Source organism: Lactuca virosa, chromosome 4, assembly GCF_052849685.1.
Source record: "Lactuca virosa cultivar CGN04683 chromosome 4, Lactuca_virosa_CGN04683_v6, whole genome shotgun sequence".
Taxonomy (NCBI): domain Eukaryota; kingdom Viridiplantae; phylum Streptophyta; class Magnoliopsida; order Asterales; family Asteraceae; genus Lactuca; species Lactuca virosa.
Window position 1 is genome coordinate 133,926,157 of NC_136429.1, and position 20,813 is coordinate 133,946,969.

General features: G+C 36.7%; 2 protein-coding genes across 2 annotated transcripts; both read left to right on the forward strand.

Annotated features, from left to right (window-relative positions):
* Positions 1 to 1,037: 1,037 nt before the first annotated feature.
* On the forward strand, positions 1,038 to 1,684 carry LOC145168499 (auxin-induced protein 15A-like). The gene has a single exon (XM_079087296.1). It carries the CDS (start codon positions 1,225 to 1,227, stop codon positions 1,531 to 1,533), a length of 309 nt encoding a protein of 102 aa, XP_078943422.1. The 5' UTR covers positions 1,038 to 1,224; the 3' UTR covers positions 1,534 to 1,684.
* Positions 1,685 to 16,355: 14,671 nt separating this feature from the next.
* On the forward strand, positions 16,356 to 17,694 carry LOC145168500 (auxin-responsive protein SAUR23-like). The gene has a single exon (XM_079087297.1). The coding sequence runs from the start codon at positions 16,524 to 16,526 to the stop codon at positions 16,824 to 16,826; it is 303 nt and encodes a 100-aa protein (XP_078943423.1). The 5' UTR covers positions 16,356 to 16,523; the 3' UTR covers positions 16,827 to 17,694.
* The last annotated feature ends 3,119 nt before the right edge of the window (positions 17,695 to 20,813 follow it).

Below are 20,813 nucleotides of genomic sequence, written 5' to 3' on the forward strand. Positions count from 1 at the left end.
ATGATCAATAGTTAGATAAAAATTCATGGTAGGATCACACATGTTAGTGTATTAACTCAAGGGAACGACTTTGTAAAGGGCATTGTAATGTCTCTCTTGAGGAAGCTCGGAAGTTTAAAGAAAAGAACTCATATTGCGAATACCATGGTACTTAGCTTCTTCTGATGGCAAACTATTAGGCATATTTATATTAGATCATGACCATATTACTAATTAGGAAGGTTTCAATATAAAGTCTAGCTACAACTCTTGTATAGATATCATGAAAACTAAGGAAAAAGGCAAGGCATTGAGTTTCAAATATTATAATCACAAAAGAATTCCAACAGAGACCCCTCTTGGAACATCCTAAACATCATCACATCCTACTTTCTTCCCAAGAGATTTATTCCGCTACAAATCTTAATTACTCAAGCAACATGGCAATCACTAACAACCTACCAAAATAGTTAGAAAGACCCCACAATACATGGACCTATATATATCAAGTTTTCAACATCACAAGTTACTGCTTGTAATCAATAAATGAATAATATAAAAACACAATGGGTCACTTAATTAGTTGATATCAGAGTTACGGAAAAGCAAACAGCCAATCGGCTATCAGTTAAAGTCAAATAGCGGATCCTTTTGTATCGATCATTGATAACAGAACAACCTTCAGAAGATATATATCTGATTTTCTTCAGGAGGGAAAAGCAAAATATTTAAGTGCATACTATGTGTTTAATTCATATATCAGATTAGATATGAGCATTGATTTCTTTTTGGATGTTTTGTTGATTTCAGGACCTGAAATTGTGGACTTGTTGCACTTGAAAAAAAGATGCCTAACCTTCTGATATTATTGACAAACATGGCCATGTGAGAAATAATGATGTGTGTCCATAAGACTCACTTGTACATGGGCCCATACTGTAGCTCAAGCTTGGCCACTCAGCATTACTGAAACTTTGTGGCATACTTCATTGTACATATATAATTCTTTGGGGCCAATAACAAGTTGGAAGACAAAACCTTGTGATTTTTCTTTTTGGTAGAATTTGTCACCATCTCTTCTTTGAAATTCCTACTATTATTCAATCTTCATTGAAATCTTCATACACCTATAAAATGGATACAATTGGGCTGATATGAAGCACAACTCCTCCCAAAATCCATCATAGCATCTTTCACATAAAAGAAATCCTTTCAGAAGAAAGAGACCGTAGCCTTCATATAAAAATGGCCATTCGTATGCCTCGAATCATTCAGGCCAAAAAAGTTCTCTGTCGATCATTCTCCAATGGAATCCGCTCATCATCATCATCGGTAGACATCATCCCCAAAGGACATTTTGCAGTTTATGTTGGTGATCAAGAAAAAAGACGATTTGTTGTTCCTATATCGTTATTAGAGCAGCCTTCATTCCAAGATCTGCTACGTCAATCAGAGGAAGAATTTGGTTATGATCATCCAATGGGTGGCCTCACAATTCCATGTCGTGAGGATGTCTTCATTCAACTTGCATCTGGCCTGATCTGCTCATTATGACCAAGAATTTTGCATTCTATTTGATAACATATACATAATTTTGTACAGTAGAAACCACCATGAAACCTAAGTATTTGTAAAGTAGTCTCCAAATTGTACGATAACCAACACTAGTTTGACTATTAACATAGCAATGTAGAACATCATTCAGTTAAAAAGGAGAATGAATTGGCTTAAAGTTTCCCGTAGGTATATTATTGATATATATATATATATATATATATATATATATATATATATATATATATAACAATTACACAGGAAGATCCATAAGAATCGGATCTCTGCAACTACAAAACAGCTTCTAGATAATTACAACAATCTAATCTAGTTATCTATTTATTATTTGAATTAGTTGGATAACCCTTCTCTTTACATTCCCCCTCAATCTTAACGACTACAAGGTTAAGATTGGACTTCATACGATCCAACATCTGACGAGTAACCGGTTTAGTGAATCCATCAGCTATCTGATCTTTTGAAGAAATAAAACGAACATCAAGTGCTCCCATGGCTACCTTCTCTCTGACAAAATGGAAATCGACTTCAATGTGTTTTGTTCTTGCATGGAATACCGGATTCGCTGTTAGATAGGTGGCACCCAAGTTATCACACCATAGAACAGGTGGTCTTGGTTGACAAACTCCAAGCTCCTTGAGTAATGACTGTACCCATATCACTTCCGCTGTACCATTAGCCAATGCCTTATACGCCTTATACTCAGCCTCCGTACTTGAGCGTGACACTGTGGGTTGTTTACGAGAACTCCACGAAATCAAATTTGGACCTAGAAACACAACAAATCCTCCGGTAGATCTACGATAATCCAAACAGCCAGCCTAGTTGGCATCTGTAAAAACACTTAATAGTGTGGAACTAGACTTTCGAATATTGAGCCCAGTATTGATCGTGCCCTTTACATATCTAAGTATTCGTTTTGCCGCTTCCCAGTGCATATCTGTTGGTTTGGAAAGATATTGACATACCTTGTTAACTGCAAACGAAATATCAGGCCGAGTTAGAGTAAGATATTGCAATCCTCCAACCATACTTCTATACTTGAAAGCATCATCATCACTCAACAACTTCCCATGATCTTTTAAAAGTTTATCTATGACAGACATGGGGGTTGAGACACTCTTACAATTCTCCATGTGAGTTCGATGTATGAGATCATTAGCATATTTTTGTTGAAACACGTTGATCCCCCCTGAATTGTGAGTGACTTCAATCCCAAGAAAATACTTGAGGCGACCAAGATCTTTGAGTGGAAAAGCCGATGAAAGATTACTAATAAGTTGGTCAACAATGTGTTGAGAGGAGCCAACGATAACTATATCATCGACATACACCAACATGTAGATAGTATGATGACCATGATGAAACAAAAACAACGAATTATCAGCTCTGGAGGAGCGAAAACCAAGATGATGAAGTTTTTCATTGAGACGAGAAAACCACGCACGGGGTGATTGTTTTAGCCCATAGATAGATTTTCGAAGCTTGCGGACATAATGCGGATGTGTGGCCTCTTCAAAACCAGGAGGTTGTTTCATATAAACATCTTCATTTAAGAATCCATGCAAAAACGCGTCGTTGACGTCAATCTGTCGGAGATGCCAATTTTTAGAGACAGCCAGAGCAAGTACCAATCGAACCGTAGATGGCTTGACAACTGGGCTGAACGTGTCTTGGTAATCAATACCGTATTGTTGGGTAAACCCACGTGCCACCAAGCGTGCCTTGTGTTTGTCTAGTGAACCATCCGGATTTAGTTTGGTTTTAAAAATCCATTTGCATCCAACAATGTTAACCCCATTTGGTCGCGGTACTAAGGACAAGGTGTTATTCCTTTGTAGGGCTGCAAATTCGTCTTCCATAGCACTGCACCACTTTGGATCAGCTAAGGCCAACTGATGTGATGTTGGTTCAGCAAAGAAGGCCCGCCTGTTGGGATTATAGAGAATTGTACCATCATTAAACCGTTTAGGAAAAGATTTTCCAGCTCGTCCTCGTGTGACGATACCAGATGGGACAACTGGTGGGCTGACCAGAGTGCTTGGTGGAGTGGTCGGAGCAGGAAACATAGATTGGGGTTCATTGAAAGCTGTACCACCGGCTGTAGAAGTTGTACCGTGAGTAGTGGCTGTGACAGTGGGTACTGTATCTGAAGCTGCAGGTTCACTTGTAGATGGTGGTGAAATCGTGGGGATTGGCATTGTATGTGTATCAATAGACATTCCAGACATTGAGCTATTCATTGGAACTGTAGCTGCATGAACAGGATTAGCTAATAACAAGGATATATCATATTTTCTCATGTGGTCGTTCATGATATTAAGTTCTGTTTGAGGAAACTCGACACTCGGCAACGATTGTGATGGAGTGTTTGACACAGTAGTTGCAAAAGGAAACCTAGACTCATCAAAGATCACATCCCTAGGAATATAAATTCGACCAGTTTGCTTATCGAGACATTTGTACCCTTGGTGCATAGAACTGTAACCCAAGAAAACACATATAGTAGATCGAAAAGAAAGTTTGTGTGTGTTGTATTTTCGAAGACTTGGCCAGCAAGCACAGCCAAAGGTGCGCAAGAAATTATAATCAGGTATGATATTTAAAAGGCGTGTGATAGGAGTAGAATTATGAATAACGGGGTTAAGCATGCGATTAATTAAATAACAAGCCGTTAGGAAAGCTTCGTCCCAATATTTAAGAGGAAGTGAGGAGTGTGCTAATAAGTCAAGCCGGTTTTGACAATATGACGGTGTTTTCGTTCCGCCATACCGTTTTGTTGGGAGGTATGCGGGCACGATACTCGATGAGAAATTCCACATTGCTGAAAGTATTTATGGATTTTGTGATATTCACCCCCCCCCCCCAATCTGATTGTACAATACGAGTTTTGGTGTTTAACAAACGTTCAACATGTTTTTGAAAGGTATAAAAAACTTGTTCAACATCAGACTTTTGTTTAATGCAATAGATCCAAGTATAACGACTGAAATCGTCCAAAAAACTAACATAATATCAAAAACCACCACTAGAAACTTCAGCTGGTCCCCAAACATCAGTGTGGACAAGCTCAAGAGGTGATGAAGTAACATGAACAGAATTATTGTAAGGAAGTTGGTGATTCTTTGCACGTTGACACGCATCACAAACTAATGACTCATTGCTAAACGAAAAACCTAAATTATTGACTTCAAAACCGACTTGACAATTGCTGGTGTAGGATGACCAAGACGTTTGTACCACTGAAATGATGAAACCTTGGTGGTTGAACCAACATAACGAGGAGAATGACGAATAGGCACCGGGAACAAGCCTCGTTTACTTCTACCGATTAGTAGAATTTTCTTAATGAGAATGTCCTTAACAAAGAAAACATCAGGATAAATTTCAATAAACACATGATTATCATTGACAAGTCTATTGGTAGAAAGAAGATGTTTGTTAATTTGTGGGACATGTAATATATTTTTGAGAACAAGTGGTCGTCCTAGACTTGGAATTTTTAAATGACCAACATGAGAGATATGCAAATCTGTGCCATTAGCCACTTGGACTTGATCCTTGCCATGATAGCGTTCAGGTATGGAAAGGCGATCAAGATCACTTGTCAGATGGTCCGTTGCTCTGTATCGAGGTACCAATTTTGATCATTGGTATAACTTCCAAATGTGGCACTGTTTCCACCACGGTATTCTCGCTTTGGTATGAATGATTAAAGCGATTGCGACTATTCAGGGCCGTGTGTCCCGGTATTCCACACACTTGACATCTCGGGCCTCCTCCATACCTTCCTCTGCCACGTCCTCGTCCACGATTACCATTGTTTCAGTAATGATTGTTGCGTTGGTTACTGTTGTTGTGCCCCTGATTTGCTTGGGGTTTTCGAGGATTGTTGGATTCCTGTTTGGTTGCAGAGTTTGCAGAGGATACAAAATCTGTTGACCCATTCATTGCTGTTGTTTGAGCTTCATGGGCGATCAGGTAGGAGTAAAATTCTGAAAGTTTAACTTCTTGATTGTTGCTTAGAACTGTGATGGCTGTAAACAAGTCTCCATGCCCTGGGCCTAAACCAGCTAGGATATACCCAATGACTTCTTCATCAGTCATGGGATGACCAATATTGGCCATGGTATCTGCCAATGATGTCATCTTTTGATAATATTCAGAAGCGCTCATGTCGCCTTTCTTTGTGTTAGAGAGTTGAGTACGAATCTGGATAGAGTTACCTTTGTGTTGAGCCGAAACATTGTTTAAAAAGAAGTCCACAACTGATTAGACGTGTCTGAGCAATGCGTGAGTTGAGAGAGGACTTCTTCAGTCATGGAGGATAGTAGTCCACCAAGAATAGCTTGATCCTGGGTGACCCAGGCGTCATACTCAGGGTTGTCGCTTTGATGTGCTGCATCTCCGGTACCGACAGTGATCTTAGTTGCCGGCATGATTGTGGTTCCATCCAGATATTCGAACAGTTTAACACCACACAAGATTGGGACAACCTATGCTTTCCAGAGCAAAAAGTTTGTGCGGGTCAGTTTGCACGTTATTGCTGCAGCAATTTTTGAAGAATTGATGAATGTAGTGGCCATGGCTGTCGATGATTTGAGAAGCGTTAATTGAAAACAAAAAAAAACCCGAGTAGGCTCTGATACCAAGTTAAAAAGGAGAATGAATTGGCTTAAAGTTTCCCGTAGGTATATTATTGATATATATATATATATATATATATATATATATATATATATATATATATATATATATATATATATATATATATATATATATATATATATATATAACAATTACATAGGAAGATCCATAAGAATCGGATCTCTGAAACTACAAAACAGCTTCTAGATAATTACAACAATCTAATCTAGTTATCTATTTATTATTTGAATTACTTGGATAACCCTTCTCTTTACACATTCAAATTTTGGTATCTATATATCCATATGTCACCTTCCTTTATTAATGTACTCTTATAAGGTGCTCAAAATCACGTACTTCAAACTTTCTACATCGATCTCACAAGTGTTCAAAAATGGTGTTTATTTCACATATTTTTCTATATAGTTAATACTACATTTCTTCTGCGATAAGACAGCCACACGATTTCAATCAAGCGCCCAATTTCGCTGAACTGAACACAAAGACTCCTCCAGATAGATATATTGTGCGACTTCCTCGTGTGATCCACATTCCACAATCTCATCGGCACGACATCATCACCACCTTCCAATTCGCGTTATAGGCAGTCACAGGGATTTAAGACCATTTTTCACTTAAAATTTGATTCCATCAAAATCATGCCTTAAACACTTGTATTTCTCCATTTTCTTTGGACCGTAAATATCATATATGATTTTTGAATCTCTTGATGATTAATTTACTCAGCGCGTGGTCTTCATGCGTTGGGCTTTCTACAAAAATCTTGGTGATGTTGTCTTAATATCAATATTTTTAGTAATTATTGTTGATTCTCATTTACATAGTATTGGTTCCATACATTGGAGGTATTATTTTGGATTATCAAACCATATGAAGATGCATATTCAATTATTTGGAACTTTAAACTTCGACTGAGTTTTACCAATATTGATAAACTTTGTTATTTTTGTTCATTTTTAACTAATATTATTGTGAAAGGCTTGCTAAAAACTAGTAGGACAAAGACGACATACGAAGGTTCTTTTTGACACGTCACAATTCGACTTTTTTTTAATTGTTATTTTCGGAATGTAAAAAAATATCTTATAAACAAGTTTATAAGCTAGGTTTTTAAAGAGCTACTCAAACTCGCATTTCAATAAACTTTAAAATCTTTTTTAAAATCATCCCTTCATATATGTTCATTTCCCTAGACCAAGGGCCAAGGAGCCAAAAGCGAAGATAGAAGAAAATTAGTTTGTTGGTTAGCTAGTTAGCTGGAGAAATACCTTTTTTTTGTTTTTGCTTTTTTTTCTTTTTGTAAAAGTAAGCTGCACTATTACAGAAAACATTCGTTTATGTGGTTAACATGATTAACTAGTGTGAGTATGGAACCACACCTTTTATAACCGCACCAATTAAACTTGCAATCACCTCCATTAAGCCTCCATAGATGATACTCTTCAAGATCTCAAAAGATTTAGAATGGCGTCATTATGTTTGACCTTAGATCAATGCCAGAGAGGTGGCTACTCGAATATGTTTCATGTTTTATGGGTGTTTCACTTTTACCACCCAAATGAGAAAGGACATCATTAATAGTCGGTGAGTCTTTTGGCTTTGAATATGCTCCTACACTCAATCCATCATTTTCACATCCACAACATTAGTTCATATTATAAGATTTTTAACCACAAAAAACTAGTAACGAAAAGATAGACATAATAAAGGATTTCATTTGGATCCCCGACTTCTGGATCATTAACAATATTGTTGGGTTATAACTCGAAAGATGCTAAAACGCTTCCCTTCTTACATTTAACCAAAGTGTAAGACTTAAGTCAGTACACACAGATATAAAAAAAAACAACTAACTTACAACATGAACCAGGCAGAATATAGTGATGAGGGTGGTAGTGATGCTGCTTCAAATGTTGGTAAACGAATGGTCGTGGTGACTAGAGCTTGTCTGCGTAAGCTTGAATGAAATATTACAATGAAGAGGGGAGATTTGGGAATGGTATCTATATATACGGAGGGAACTAGAGCGAAATGAAATTTTTGAATGAATCTTTTAGAGCGATGATTACATGATTTTTTGGTGCGGTTACTATGATAAAATTTGTGCGGTATTGAACTAATGCACCAATAAATACGCTTTTAATACCTTTTATTGCGGTTATACGAACCACAACGATAAATGCTTTAAATGGTGTGGTTGGTTAGTGTATTGATGCGAAATTCTTTTACTAGTACGGTTTAGCTACAACGGCACCAAAAAAAACCCTATCATACCAAAAAGTTTTAGGCTACCACCGCACCAAAAAAACCCTACCGCACCAAAAAATAGGTTATGTTCTAGTGGTGTCATAAATGGTTGATATGAAATGGAATGAAAATTCTAGTCTTATATATGTGTAATACTACAAAAAGTGTAATTTGGTCAAAAGCGACAAAAATAAGAAAGTATGATTGTTATTACCTTTATATATGTTACTATAAGTCATATAATTTATTAGAAATGAGTTTCATGGAAATGAGGGTAAAATGAGAAGAATTGTGAAAAATTAAAATTTACTTGAAATAATGAAAGTATTAAATTTGGAGCAATGGGAGGCTAACCAAACGAAGGTGTTAAGGAACAAACAAGGTTGAAATGAAAAGAGGACGTATAATACTAAACAATGAAAAATAAATCAACTTAATTGGTAAAACAATGAGCAAATTATGAGCTTGCAAAGTTAAAAGACAATTCATTCATAAGTTATGGGTTATTTCAAAATTCCAAGGTACTAACTTTAGAGGTTATTTCAAAATTCCAAGGCTTACCTACACGTTCATATGCTATGTGTACCACGTTGACCTCATTTAACTACCTAATTAACCTTATCGTTGTCCGGTTTCAATTCGTTTAATTAAAAAAACACTTCCTAAACTCATGTATGTGTGCTCTTGCTGAGAAAACTAGGTGAATGCTCTTAATCCAAATTTAAGATCAGATCAAAGGGCTTTTGATTATTAAAGGAAAAAACAAGGTAACACCCCAATCATTTTCATTTGTATGGATCAATTTCAAAATCATGAAGGTTCACATGAACCCTACTTAAGAACTTATTTACAAGTTTCAAATTATCATAGGGTAATTACTCAAAGATAGAAATTAACATGTTATTAGGGCATATTAACATGTTTTAATCAAGGGCTATTGCTATATGATCATGATGCAAATTGTCATTACGTACTCCATAAAGTACATCATGATTAGTCTTGAATTATTGAAACTGGAATAATAATTATGAAGTAATTAGTGTATGATTAGTAGTGATTAGTAATATTACGATAGATTAATATGGGATCTACATTATATCAATGATGAAAGATTAACACAAGGATGTTAAATCTTATAGCCAACATGGTCGGTCTATATATGGTCGGTCTATTGGTATTCCATGCCTACAACAAGATAAGAAAAAGGAAGCCCCTATGTTTGTAGCTTATGACAGACCCAACATATTTATAAGTTTTTTTTTAATAAAAGAGCAAGATAACTTTATAATAAAAGAAAATACAAAAAAATGACACAATCCAAAATGCATATGCCATTTTTAGGGTTTGAACTCTCACAAACGAGTGTGGATAAAGTGTCATATACATTAAGAATGTCTATTTTATTAACTTATTCAACTGTCTGGATATAAGTAAATGATGATTTTGCCTGTATAATTGGGAATGATGATAAATATCAAATTGTTAACATAATAGATGTATAAATTAATAATTTTTTCAAACAACAATATATAAATGTAACTATATTTAATCACCAATATATTCAATTACTTAAATTAAACACCATTTACATATGTTTAACATATGACGGTAACCAAATTGAATTAATCATGCCATAATCAAGCACATGTATTGTGTCTTTATGAATTAAAAAGGAAAGGCAATTTAAGAGCAAAAGTTTGTAAACACAAAGTTTTCCAAACCGGTAATTATAGATGATGAAGGGCTCTTGTGTCATCCTATAAGCATCTTTCTTGGCAAGCTATTGTAGTTTTCAAAAGAACAATTTGAGTGTTAGGATCGAGACACTTAACACACGACTCTAAACACACACACAGCTCACGAAAAACAAGAACACAAGGATGAACACGAGGGATTTAACGTGGTTCGGTCCTTCTCTGACCTACGTCCAATCTGCACTCTTTCTGTGTTACTCTAGATATAAGTTTTACAAATACAGATGAATCTCTTATATAGAGATGGAAATCAGAAGTAGTCAAAAAACACAACCGGGTCTTCAGCCAACCTTTGAAAAAACTTCACATTCAACAATTGTGGCTTCACATTCAACAATTGTGGCTTCACATTCAACAATCTCCCACTTGAAGCCACGGAACAATCTTCACCTGTGCTTCAACTGTGCATCTGTATTTTAAAAAATTTGATCTTAACTCCTTCCTAGTTACCCGGCCTTCTCTTCAATTTACCTGTTCTCTGTCTCCACCGGCTCCCACTGAAATGAACCGCCCGATCCTGGAACATCCTGAGAACAAACGACACTCTCCATGTGAAGCAGATAATCTGGAGAGACTTTTACAGATGGAATACTGGTTCTCTTAACCCACTGTGTTCTGGGTATTCTAGCTGAAACAAAGCCCATGCTCCCACTGCTATGAATGCCCTTGACTGGTTTTTCTGAACCGTTCCAAACACGTTCAACCTGAATCTGACCTGTGACTCTGGGTTTGCCATCTGCAAAGCAAACCTTCTTCTGTCCACGAGACTCTATGAACCGGATTTTGTTTTTCTTCTGAACTGGGACGGTTACTCCCTCAGACGGTAAACTGACCATATATAATGAATACCTCTTATGTCCACGAGCTATCACAAGATTTCCTTTGACAACCTTCCACTGCCCATTCCTGAACTTAACCTCGTGTTCCTGTTCATCCAACTGCCCAACAGAAATCAACTGTTTCTTCAGACTTGGAATTACCCGGACATCCTTCAAAGTCCATGGACCGACTGGAGTCTTCAGATCTAAGTCACCTATGCTCGTCACATCAAGAACTTCATCGTTCGCCAGTCTTACCTTACCAAAATCCCCTTCTTTCAGATTTCGCAGTGCTTCACGGATGTGGGTAGCGTGAAATGAAGCACCCGAATCCATAACCCAGGAATCCACATTGCTCTCCACACTATAGATCAAAACATCATCATCTGAATGGTCTACTGCAACGTTAACTTCTTTCTTGTCTTTTGGACATTGATTCCTGAAATGTCCAACCTTTTACAGTTCCAACAAGTCACATCATTTCGAGTCCTCGACTGACTCCTTCTCCTGTTCCCGCTCCCACTACCTCTGTTATTTCTTCTACCTCTGACTGCATTCAATTGTTCACTTGATGATTCCTCGGAATTTCTTCGTCTGACGTCTTCGCCTAGAATTAAATCCCGAATTCCCTCAAAAGTGAGCTCTTTCGATCCTGCGGAACTAGTAACGGCTGTAACTGTTCCGGACCAACTGTCAGGTAATGATGATAACAGTAGTAAAGCTTGAACTTCGTCCTCAAATTTTATTCCCACTGACCCAAGTCTGGATAAAATCGAGTTCAAATTGTTGATGTGTACTGTAACTGAACTTCCTTCCCTCATCCTCGTGTTGACTAGTTCCCGAATCAGGAAGACTTTATTTGCTGCCGACGGCTTCTCGTACATATTAGACAATGCCTCCATGATTCCCTTTGCCGAGGTCTCCTTCAAAATATTGAAGGCAACATCCTTTGACAACGTCAGTCTAATAAATGTCTTGGCCTTCTTATCCAAAGTCTCCCAGTTTGCCTGTGTCATCGCCTCCGGTTTTTCACCTAAAACTGCGTCCAAGTCTTTCTGCACGAGCAAATCTTCAATTTGCATCTTCCACCAACCAAAATCTTTCCCATCAAACTTCTCAATCTGAAGCTTACTGCTTTCTGCCATTTTCTGAGAGAACAATGACCTATCTTGCAATTTTCTGGAAATTCAGGGGCCAAATTGCAAATTTTCAAATCTGCTACAGTGCCTACTACAGTGTCTGCTGACGTCACTGCTGACGTCGTGCTACAGTTCCTGCTACAGTGTCGTCTTCTCCGTTGGACTGCTACAGTGTCTGGTGCTACAGTGTCGTCTTCTCCGGCAAACTGCTACAGTGAATCCGTCAGCTACAGTCCACACCAAATTCGTTTTTGAGAAAAAAAAATTTCAAAAAAATTATTTTCGGAATCTGCGGAACGAGACCTTTCCAACAGTCTACACCAAATTCGTTTTTGAGAAAAAAAAATTTCAACCAAAAACAGAAAATCACCCTCTGTAGCTAAACCAAGGCTCTGATACCACTTGTTAGGATCGAGACACTTAACACACGACTCTAAATACACACACAGCTCACGAAAAACAAGAATACAAGGATGAACACGAGGGATTTAACGTGGTTCGGTCCTTCTCTGACCTACGTCCACCTGTAACTAGGAATTTATATTTCTTGGTGCTAATCTGCACTCTTTCTGTGTTACTCTAGATACAAGTTTTACAAATACAGATGAATCTCTTTTATAGAGATGGAAATCAGAAGTAGTCAAAAAACACAACCGGGTCTTCAGCCAACCTTTGAAAAAACTTCACATTCAACAATTGTGGCTTCACATTCAACATTGAGATACAAGAAGATAACAAAAAATCGATTCACACCACATAATTAAACATCAAAAGTTAAGAACGAAAGAAAGATTCACAACACAACAACATCAACACATGAAATGGTAAATAATCTTATTTGAATCCACATCAATCGGTTAAAAGGTATACTTGTATTAAAATATAATGTATTAATTCTAACATTTTTATAATTTTATTGACAAACACCGAAAATTTCTAGCTACTTTATCAATTAAGGAAGTCACAAAGTTAAAAATAAAATAAAATAAAAGAGGAAAAAAAACCTTAATTCAACCACACCGTAAATAGATTCTTAAAAAAAATAACAATCTCAAAGAGTTTTTATTTGGATATTATATATCATTTCAAAAACCATTAAAATTTCTAACTTATAGCTATGCAAATCGAAGGTTGAATACTTCTTGCCCACACAGTTGGTTTCAAAGCCAAAAAAATTAATAATTATGATATAACAACTTCATAATAAAAGAGTCCAGAGGGAAACCAAATTGGGATATCAATTAGAACGTCCTTCATCACAAGGTACCAAAGTCAACATCGATCGACTAAAGTCCAAGTTGGTATATTGAGAAAGAGAAAATCAAAATTTTGGGATTTTTCAATATCAAAACGTTCACAGTCTCAATATGAAGACTTTTCCAGTCTTTCAGCATAAATCTAAAACTTGAGAAAAGAGTCAATTTTTTTCATTGGTCTGTGGGGTTCTGTCGGGATGGTCAAGAGATGATCAACGACGCTACACATGATGAGGTCGGTCTCAAAAAGTTCAAGACATCGGTGAGAAGAGAAGGTGGTGACTATGGTTGTACCGAGAATGAAGACTAACAAGAAGAAAAGGAGAAGATATGGATTGGAGGCTGAAGTGAGATAATCAGGAAAAATCTGTTCCATAATTCGATATTATATTAAAATGTGTTTCCACGTCAATCCCAATTCTCATTAAAGAAAAAGAATATATACTTGTAAAACATACATAGGCCGAATGTCAACATTAATGGGTCGGGTATGTATAAATACATAGATATATACCGAAATGGGCTAACAAATATGCCAGCTATAATAGTTACATGGAGTTTTGAGAGACAACAAGATTTTTAACCCAAGCTAGCAAATTAAAATTAACATTTTTCTTTCTATTCAACATCTACAAAAAAATAAATATAAAAATAAACCACATTCAAACAGCTCTTCCTTTTTCAGGTTAGGTGAAAGAAACAACATTTTCTTCTTGAATGGCCAATTCCCCATAAATACATCCAATGACACTCTCGATTCCCATTTAGTTAGGGGAGGTGATTCTTCCACATCAAAATTTTGATCCATACACTGAAATTTATATCTATTACCAATTATGCCCCTCATTTAATATTGAAAGAGAGAGAACACGCATGGTCCACCTCTTTTTTCTACACCCAAGCCAAAATTAAAACTAGCTTCTTTTTTTTCTTGTGTGTTATTCTATACACCATTCTCATTTTTATACTTAATTCTTTTTTTTGAACCAAAGATCGACACTCATTTAGCCATTTTAATACTTAAAATAAGGCTTGAAACTAATAACTTTGTGTCTGCACTGCTCCAAAAGATCTTGTCTTGCGGTTTTATAACTTGAAAGGCTAGGCCTGCTTTACCTTTTACTATATTAATAAGAGCTGGAGTTTTCCAATATGTTGATAGAAGCTGAGATTTTAACAGCAACCAAATGAGACTGAAACTGATTGATGATCTTAAAGTGAAACCTGCATTGATTTAGTTAATAACCCAAGAGGAAAACACACACAATCAAGTATGAACATTTACCTGATCAACATGTACAGGAAAAAGCACCCAAAGAAAGAAACATGGGAGATTGCAATCCATAACCCTATATGATTTCCAACCTTATGAAATACAACACACACCAAACACACATATGACAACTGCATTGCTTTTTCTGATTCTCAAACAACGACGCATCTTGCTTCCTCCTGGGACTATTGGGGAAGGCTCAATCTCAGACATGTGTTTTTATTGCAGTGTTATTAACCAATTCCATGCAGCTTCTCAGTTTCGAATTGTCAGCCTGCTCGATCCCATTAGGATGTTGCACTTAATAAGATTCCATGAAAGTTGCCTGAAACTTTTAAGCTGTCATCCATAGTTGTAGTTAGAAGTAAGAAAAACATTCAAATGGTTTGGGTTTGGGTTAATTTTAGTTTGCAGTCATCCATCGTTGTTTGGAGAGCTTCAGTATCAATTTTAGTGAGCTTCGGTATCCTTGGTGTATGCTAGTTTGCAGTCATATGTGTTTTTGATGTGTGTTGTATTTCATAAGGTTGGTAATCGTATAGGGTTATGGACTGCAATCTCCCACATTTTTTTTGGTTCTTTTTCCTGTGTTGATCAAGTAAAGGTTTATACTGTGAAGACCTCTATGTTGATCCGCAAATGTAAAAACTACTCTTTAATTAGCATGTTTAAGAAGCGAGCTTGAATAAACAGAGTTAGTAGACTTAAACACCAGTGAAGCAGCTTCCATTGCTACATCAATTGTAGCTGCAACTTCTGATCCTGGGGAAGATACATTTATTTGTATCACAGATCTTTTTTAGTATATATTCAGATTGATCCCAAATTTTGTGGTCAAGATCTGGATCACCGATCTGAATGTAGAGCACATTAGGTTCAGTATGAGCATTGATGAAGTAGTCGGTGAGCCATTTGAGTGAGTTTTTAGCGGATTGTAATTGTTCGACTGCTGTGTAAGCCATAGGAAATTGAAACTTCATATGATCTACGGTGTCATACATTCAATAGGTTTAATCGATCAAAAATTGACAATTCATTCTATAGCAATGAAGCTGTTTGAGAATCAGATATTGAAAAGGCATCACCGATGACTCGATGTGGAAGTAAGAATAAGGAAAGAGCGTCATTGTCGTTTGGAAATAACCTTGGAATCGTTCTCTCGCATTAATATCTACAAATTTAAATGAAGGGCATATTTGACAATACAAATATATTTCAGTGGATGGAGTAAAATCTGCTGTGGAAAAATCACTTCCCGTTAGAGTGGAACATTTTCTTCAAAAGCATATTAGTAGGTGGTTTATTAATATTCCTAATTAGATTTGATCCCTTTTCATTTTTGATAGTGTTAACCACTTCACCACCTAAAATGGTGGAATGGTTGTACTTCAAAAAATAAATTAATTATAAAGATCCAAAATACTACGATTTTTAATGAAACATAGCCATGTGAATAATAATGGTGCATGTCCTTCAGAATCCAATATACATATGGGCCATAGTTTTGCTCACTCTTTTCCACTTACATTGCAGAAAATATGTGGCATACTTCATTCAACGTCTAATCCTTTGGGTCCAATAACAAATTGGAAGACAAAACCATGTGATCTTGCATTTTGCTAGAATGTGTCACAATCTCTTCACTAAAATTCCTACTATTACCCAATCTTAATGAAATCTTCTTACACCTATATAACGCATCCAATTGTGCAGATATCAAGCACAACTCCTCCACAGCACCTGTCACAAAAACGAAATCCTTTCATATTGCATTTCTTTACCAAAACAAATTAAGTGACCTTACCCTTCATATATACATGGCTATTCGTATGCCTCGGATCATTCAAGCAAAGAAAGTTCTTGATCGATCATTGTCCAACGGAAGCCGTCCATGGTCATCTACAGAAATCATCCCTAAAGGACATTTTGCAGTTTATGTTGGTAATCAAGAGAAAAGACGATTTGTTGTTCCTTTATCATTATTAAACCAGCCTTCGTTCCAAGACTTGCTACATCAAGCAGAGGAAGAATTTGGATTTGATCATCCAATGGGCGGCCTCACAATTCCGTGTCGTGAGGAAGTGTTCATTGATGTTGCCTGCCGCCTTTGCTCGTTATGATGAAGAGCTAGGCATGCATCGTGTTTGCTAACAGTTTTGTACAGTCAAAATCACCATGATGATTAATAATGTGGTCTCCAAATTAATTGTATGATAACAAAATTTAGTTTCAGCATTAATACATTAATGACGAGCATAGTTCAACTTATGGTGTTCATGTCTATGCAATTAGGGCTTTCTTTATCAATGTCCTCTAAGCCCACCAGAACCACGTACTTACTTTTGTTCTTTAGCTTGTATTTTCAATCTGTTCAAAAAAAGTGTGTATGCCACATCTTTCTCCATATACTGAATGTGACTATAGCTTTAAGGCCTGGATCAGTTGTTTCTTCAACACCACCTACCCAAGAGTTATCAGTTATTGTTCTTTTCCTCTAACCTGTTATGATAGGGACTGATTGGTGAAGAGAAATTGGCCGATGACCAATGATCATCAATTGTTAGCTAAAAATTCATGGTAGGATCACACATGTTAGTGTATGAACTCAAGGGAACGACTTTGTAAAGGGCTTTGCTAATGGCTTTGCTAATGTCTTTCTCCAATGGAAGCCGCTCATCATCATCATCGGTAGACATCATCCCCAAAGGACATTTTGCAGTTTATGTTGGTGATCAAGAAAAAAGACATGTGTTGTTCCTTTATCATTATTAGACCAGGCTTCATTCCAAGATCTGCTACGTCAATCAGAGGAAAATTTTGGTTATGATCATCCAATGGGTGGCCTCACAATTCCATGTCGTGAGGATGTCTTCTTTCAACTTGCATCTGGCCTGATCTGCTCATTATGACCAAGAAGTTTGCATTCAATTTGATAACATATACATAATTTTGTTGAGTAGAAACCACCATGAAACCTAAGTATTTGTAATGCAGTCTCCAAATTGTACGATAACCAACACTAGTTTGACCATTAACATTGCAATGAAGAACATCATTCAAATTTTGGTATATATCCATATGCCACCTTCCTTTATTAATGTACTCTTGTAAGGCGCTTAAAATCACGACCTTCTAACTTTCTACATAGATCTCACAAGTGTTAAAAAATGGTGTTTATTTCACATCTTTTTCTATATAGTTAATACTACATTTCTTCTGCGAGAAGACAGCCACATGACTTCAATCAAGCGCCCATTTTCGCTGAACTGAACACAAAGACTCCTCTAGATAGATAGATATATTGTGCGGCTTCCTCATGTGATCCACATTCCACAATCTCATCGGCACGACATCATCACGACCTTCCAATTCGCGTTATAGGCAGTGACAGGGATTTAATACCATTTTTCACTTAAAATTCGATTCCATCAAAATCAGGCCTTAAACACTTGTATTTCTCCATTTTCTTTGGACTGTAAATATCATATATGATTTTTGTATCTGTTGATGATTAATTTACTTAGCCCATGGTCTTCATGCTTTGGGCTTTCTACAAAAATCTTGGTGATTTTGTCCTAATATCAATATCAGACCTTTGGGTCGTCACTCGGACCTCCAAGTCCCTATCAAACAAGAACTGACATGGAAGTCCTCCTCACAACCCTCAACCTGAGCTCCTAACATCCTAGGACCCTAAACACGAAGACGCCATATGGGATACTAATACAACTTTAACTAAGACAACCACAAAGGAATTCAACAACTAGCGATGACCCCGGCGTGAAAATCAGAAGATTAAGCAATTGCACGCACGTCTTGAAATTGAACAATCCGGTTGAACACCACATTTTGGCACGAAGTCCCTCTGCTATGAAATCTCCACTCTCCCCCACTTGAAATATACCAATCACCTTAATGCAACCCTATACTAGACTAAGGCTCCATATCGAACCAACCGAGGCACTACTTATTCATTCCCTAAGGAAATTACCGAAAAGGAGAAGATATCCATGCGTCTAAGCCACCCTAACAATACCGCCCACCGAAGACCTTGAGACAAGACCAACATAATTTCATGAACATGAAAACATATTTCAAGATATTTCAACACAATTTCTAAAAGAAAAACTTAATTCATAAATGCAAGATATAAATAAATAAATTGAACAAATACCCGCAATTGACATGGTTTCCACTCTTGGATCCTCTATAAGAAACTGGTATGCTCTTTCTTCTGCCCTAGGCACCTCAGTCTTCCCTTGACGTCCATCTGGCATCTGCCATGCCAAAGGTGTTGGATTCTGCACTTCACCAAACACAAGAAGGGGGCAATGAGCTCTAATGTGGCCCTCCTAGTCGTGATAGAAACAAACCCTCCTGCTCTGCTTGCAATCTCTACCGAAATGCCCCTCCTGTAATGTCCCAAAAATTTCAAGAGATTTTTCAATTTTAAAATATAATAACCATTTAAAACCTTTATTTCAAAAACCATTAAGTAACATTCATTTGATTGGAACCATACATTATCAGAGTTAAGTTTACAAAACCGGGGAAGCAAATATGTTCAATGCGTGTGTATAGTCCCGCCGATTTCTCCTCACGAATGGCCTGCAGAAATATTTAATCCATAATTGTAATCATAAGGCTTAGTGAGTTCGCCAGTAAAACAAATATTTCATCATATATACAATGCATCCACACAAGAGTTCAGCTCTAGCGTCGACCTAACAACATGCATATAACATATGTAACATACATACACAACTAACGGGTCTTTTCCAACCATAAGAAAATGCTATGGGTCAAATCATAGTCTTATAGTCACTTCCTGCCATGGGACAAATCCCGCTCTTACATACCTTGCTCTTACATACAAGTGTCAGGGGCCGGATCCTAGTCTTTCCTATAATTTCTAGGGGCCGGATCCTAGTCTTTCCTATAATCACCATGATGATTAATAATGTGGTCTCCAAATTAATTGTATGATAACAAAATTTAGTTTCAGCATTAATACATTAATGACGAGCATAGTTCAACTTATGGTGTTCATGTCTATGCCATTAGGGCTTTCTTTATCAATGTCCTCTAAGCCCACCAGAACCACGTACTTACTTTTGTTCTTTAGCTTGTATTTTCAATCTGTTAAAAAAAAGTGTGTATGCCACATCTTTCTCCATATACTATAGCCTTAAGGCCTGGATCAGTTGTTTCTATAACACCACCTACCCAAGAGCTATCAGTTATTGTTCTTTTCCTCTAACCTGTTATGATAGGGACTGATTGGTGAAGAGAAATCGGCTGATGACCAATGATTAATAGTTAGATAAAAATTCATGGTAGGATCACACATGTTAGTGTATTAACTCAAGGGAACGACTTTGTAAAGGGCATTGTAATGTCTTTCTTGAGGAAGCTCGGAAGTTTAAAGAAAAGAACTCATATTGCGAATACCATGGTACTTAGCTTCTTCTGATGGCAAACTATTAGGCATATTTATATTAGATCATGACCATATTACTAATTAGGAAGGTTTCAATATAAAGTCTAGCTACAACTCTTGTATAGATATCATGAAAACTAAGGAAAAAGGCAAGGCATTGAGTTTCAAATATTATAATCACAAAAGAATTCCAACAGAAACCCCTCTTGGAATATCCTAAACATCATCACATCCTACTTTCTTCCCAAGAGATTTATTCCGCTACAAATCTTAATTACTCAAGCAACATGGCAATCACTAACAACCTACCAAAATAGTTAGAAAGACCCCACAATACATGGACCTATATATATCAAGTTTTCAACATCACAAGTTACTGCTTGTAATCAATAAATTAATAATATAAAAACACAATGGGTCACTTAATTAGTTGATATCAGAGTTACGGAAAAGCAAACAGCCAATCGGCTATCAGTTAAAGTCAAATAGCGGATCCTTTAATTTGTATCGATCATTGATAACAGAACAACCTTCAGAAGATATATATCTGATTTTCTTCGGGAGGGAAAAAGAAAATATTTAAGTGCATACTATGTGTTTAATTCATATATCAGATTAGATATGAGCATTGATTTCTTTTTGGATGTTTTGTTGATTTCAGGACCTG

Excerpts from the sequence above, each read along its gene's own strand:
- LOC145168499 (XM_079087296.1), top strand. The coding sequence starts at position 1,225 with ATGGCCATTCGTATGCCTCGAATCATTCAGGCCAAAAAAGTTCTCTGT.
- LOC145168500 (XM_079087297.1), top strand. The coding sequence starts at position 16,524 with ATGGCTATTCGTATGCCTCGGATCATTCAAGCAAAGAAAGTTCTTGAT.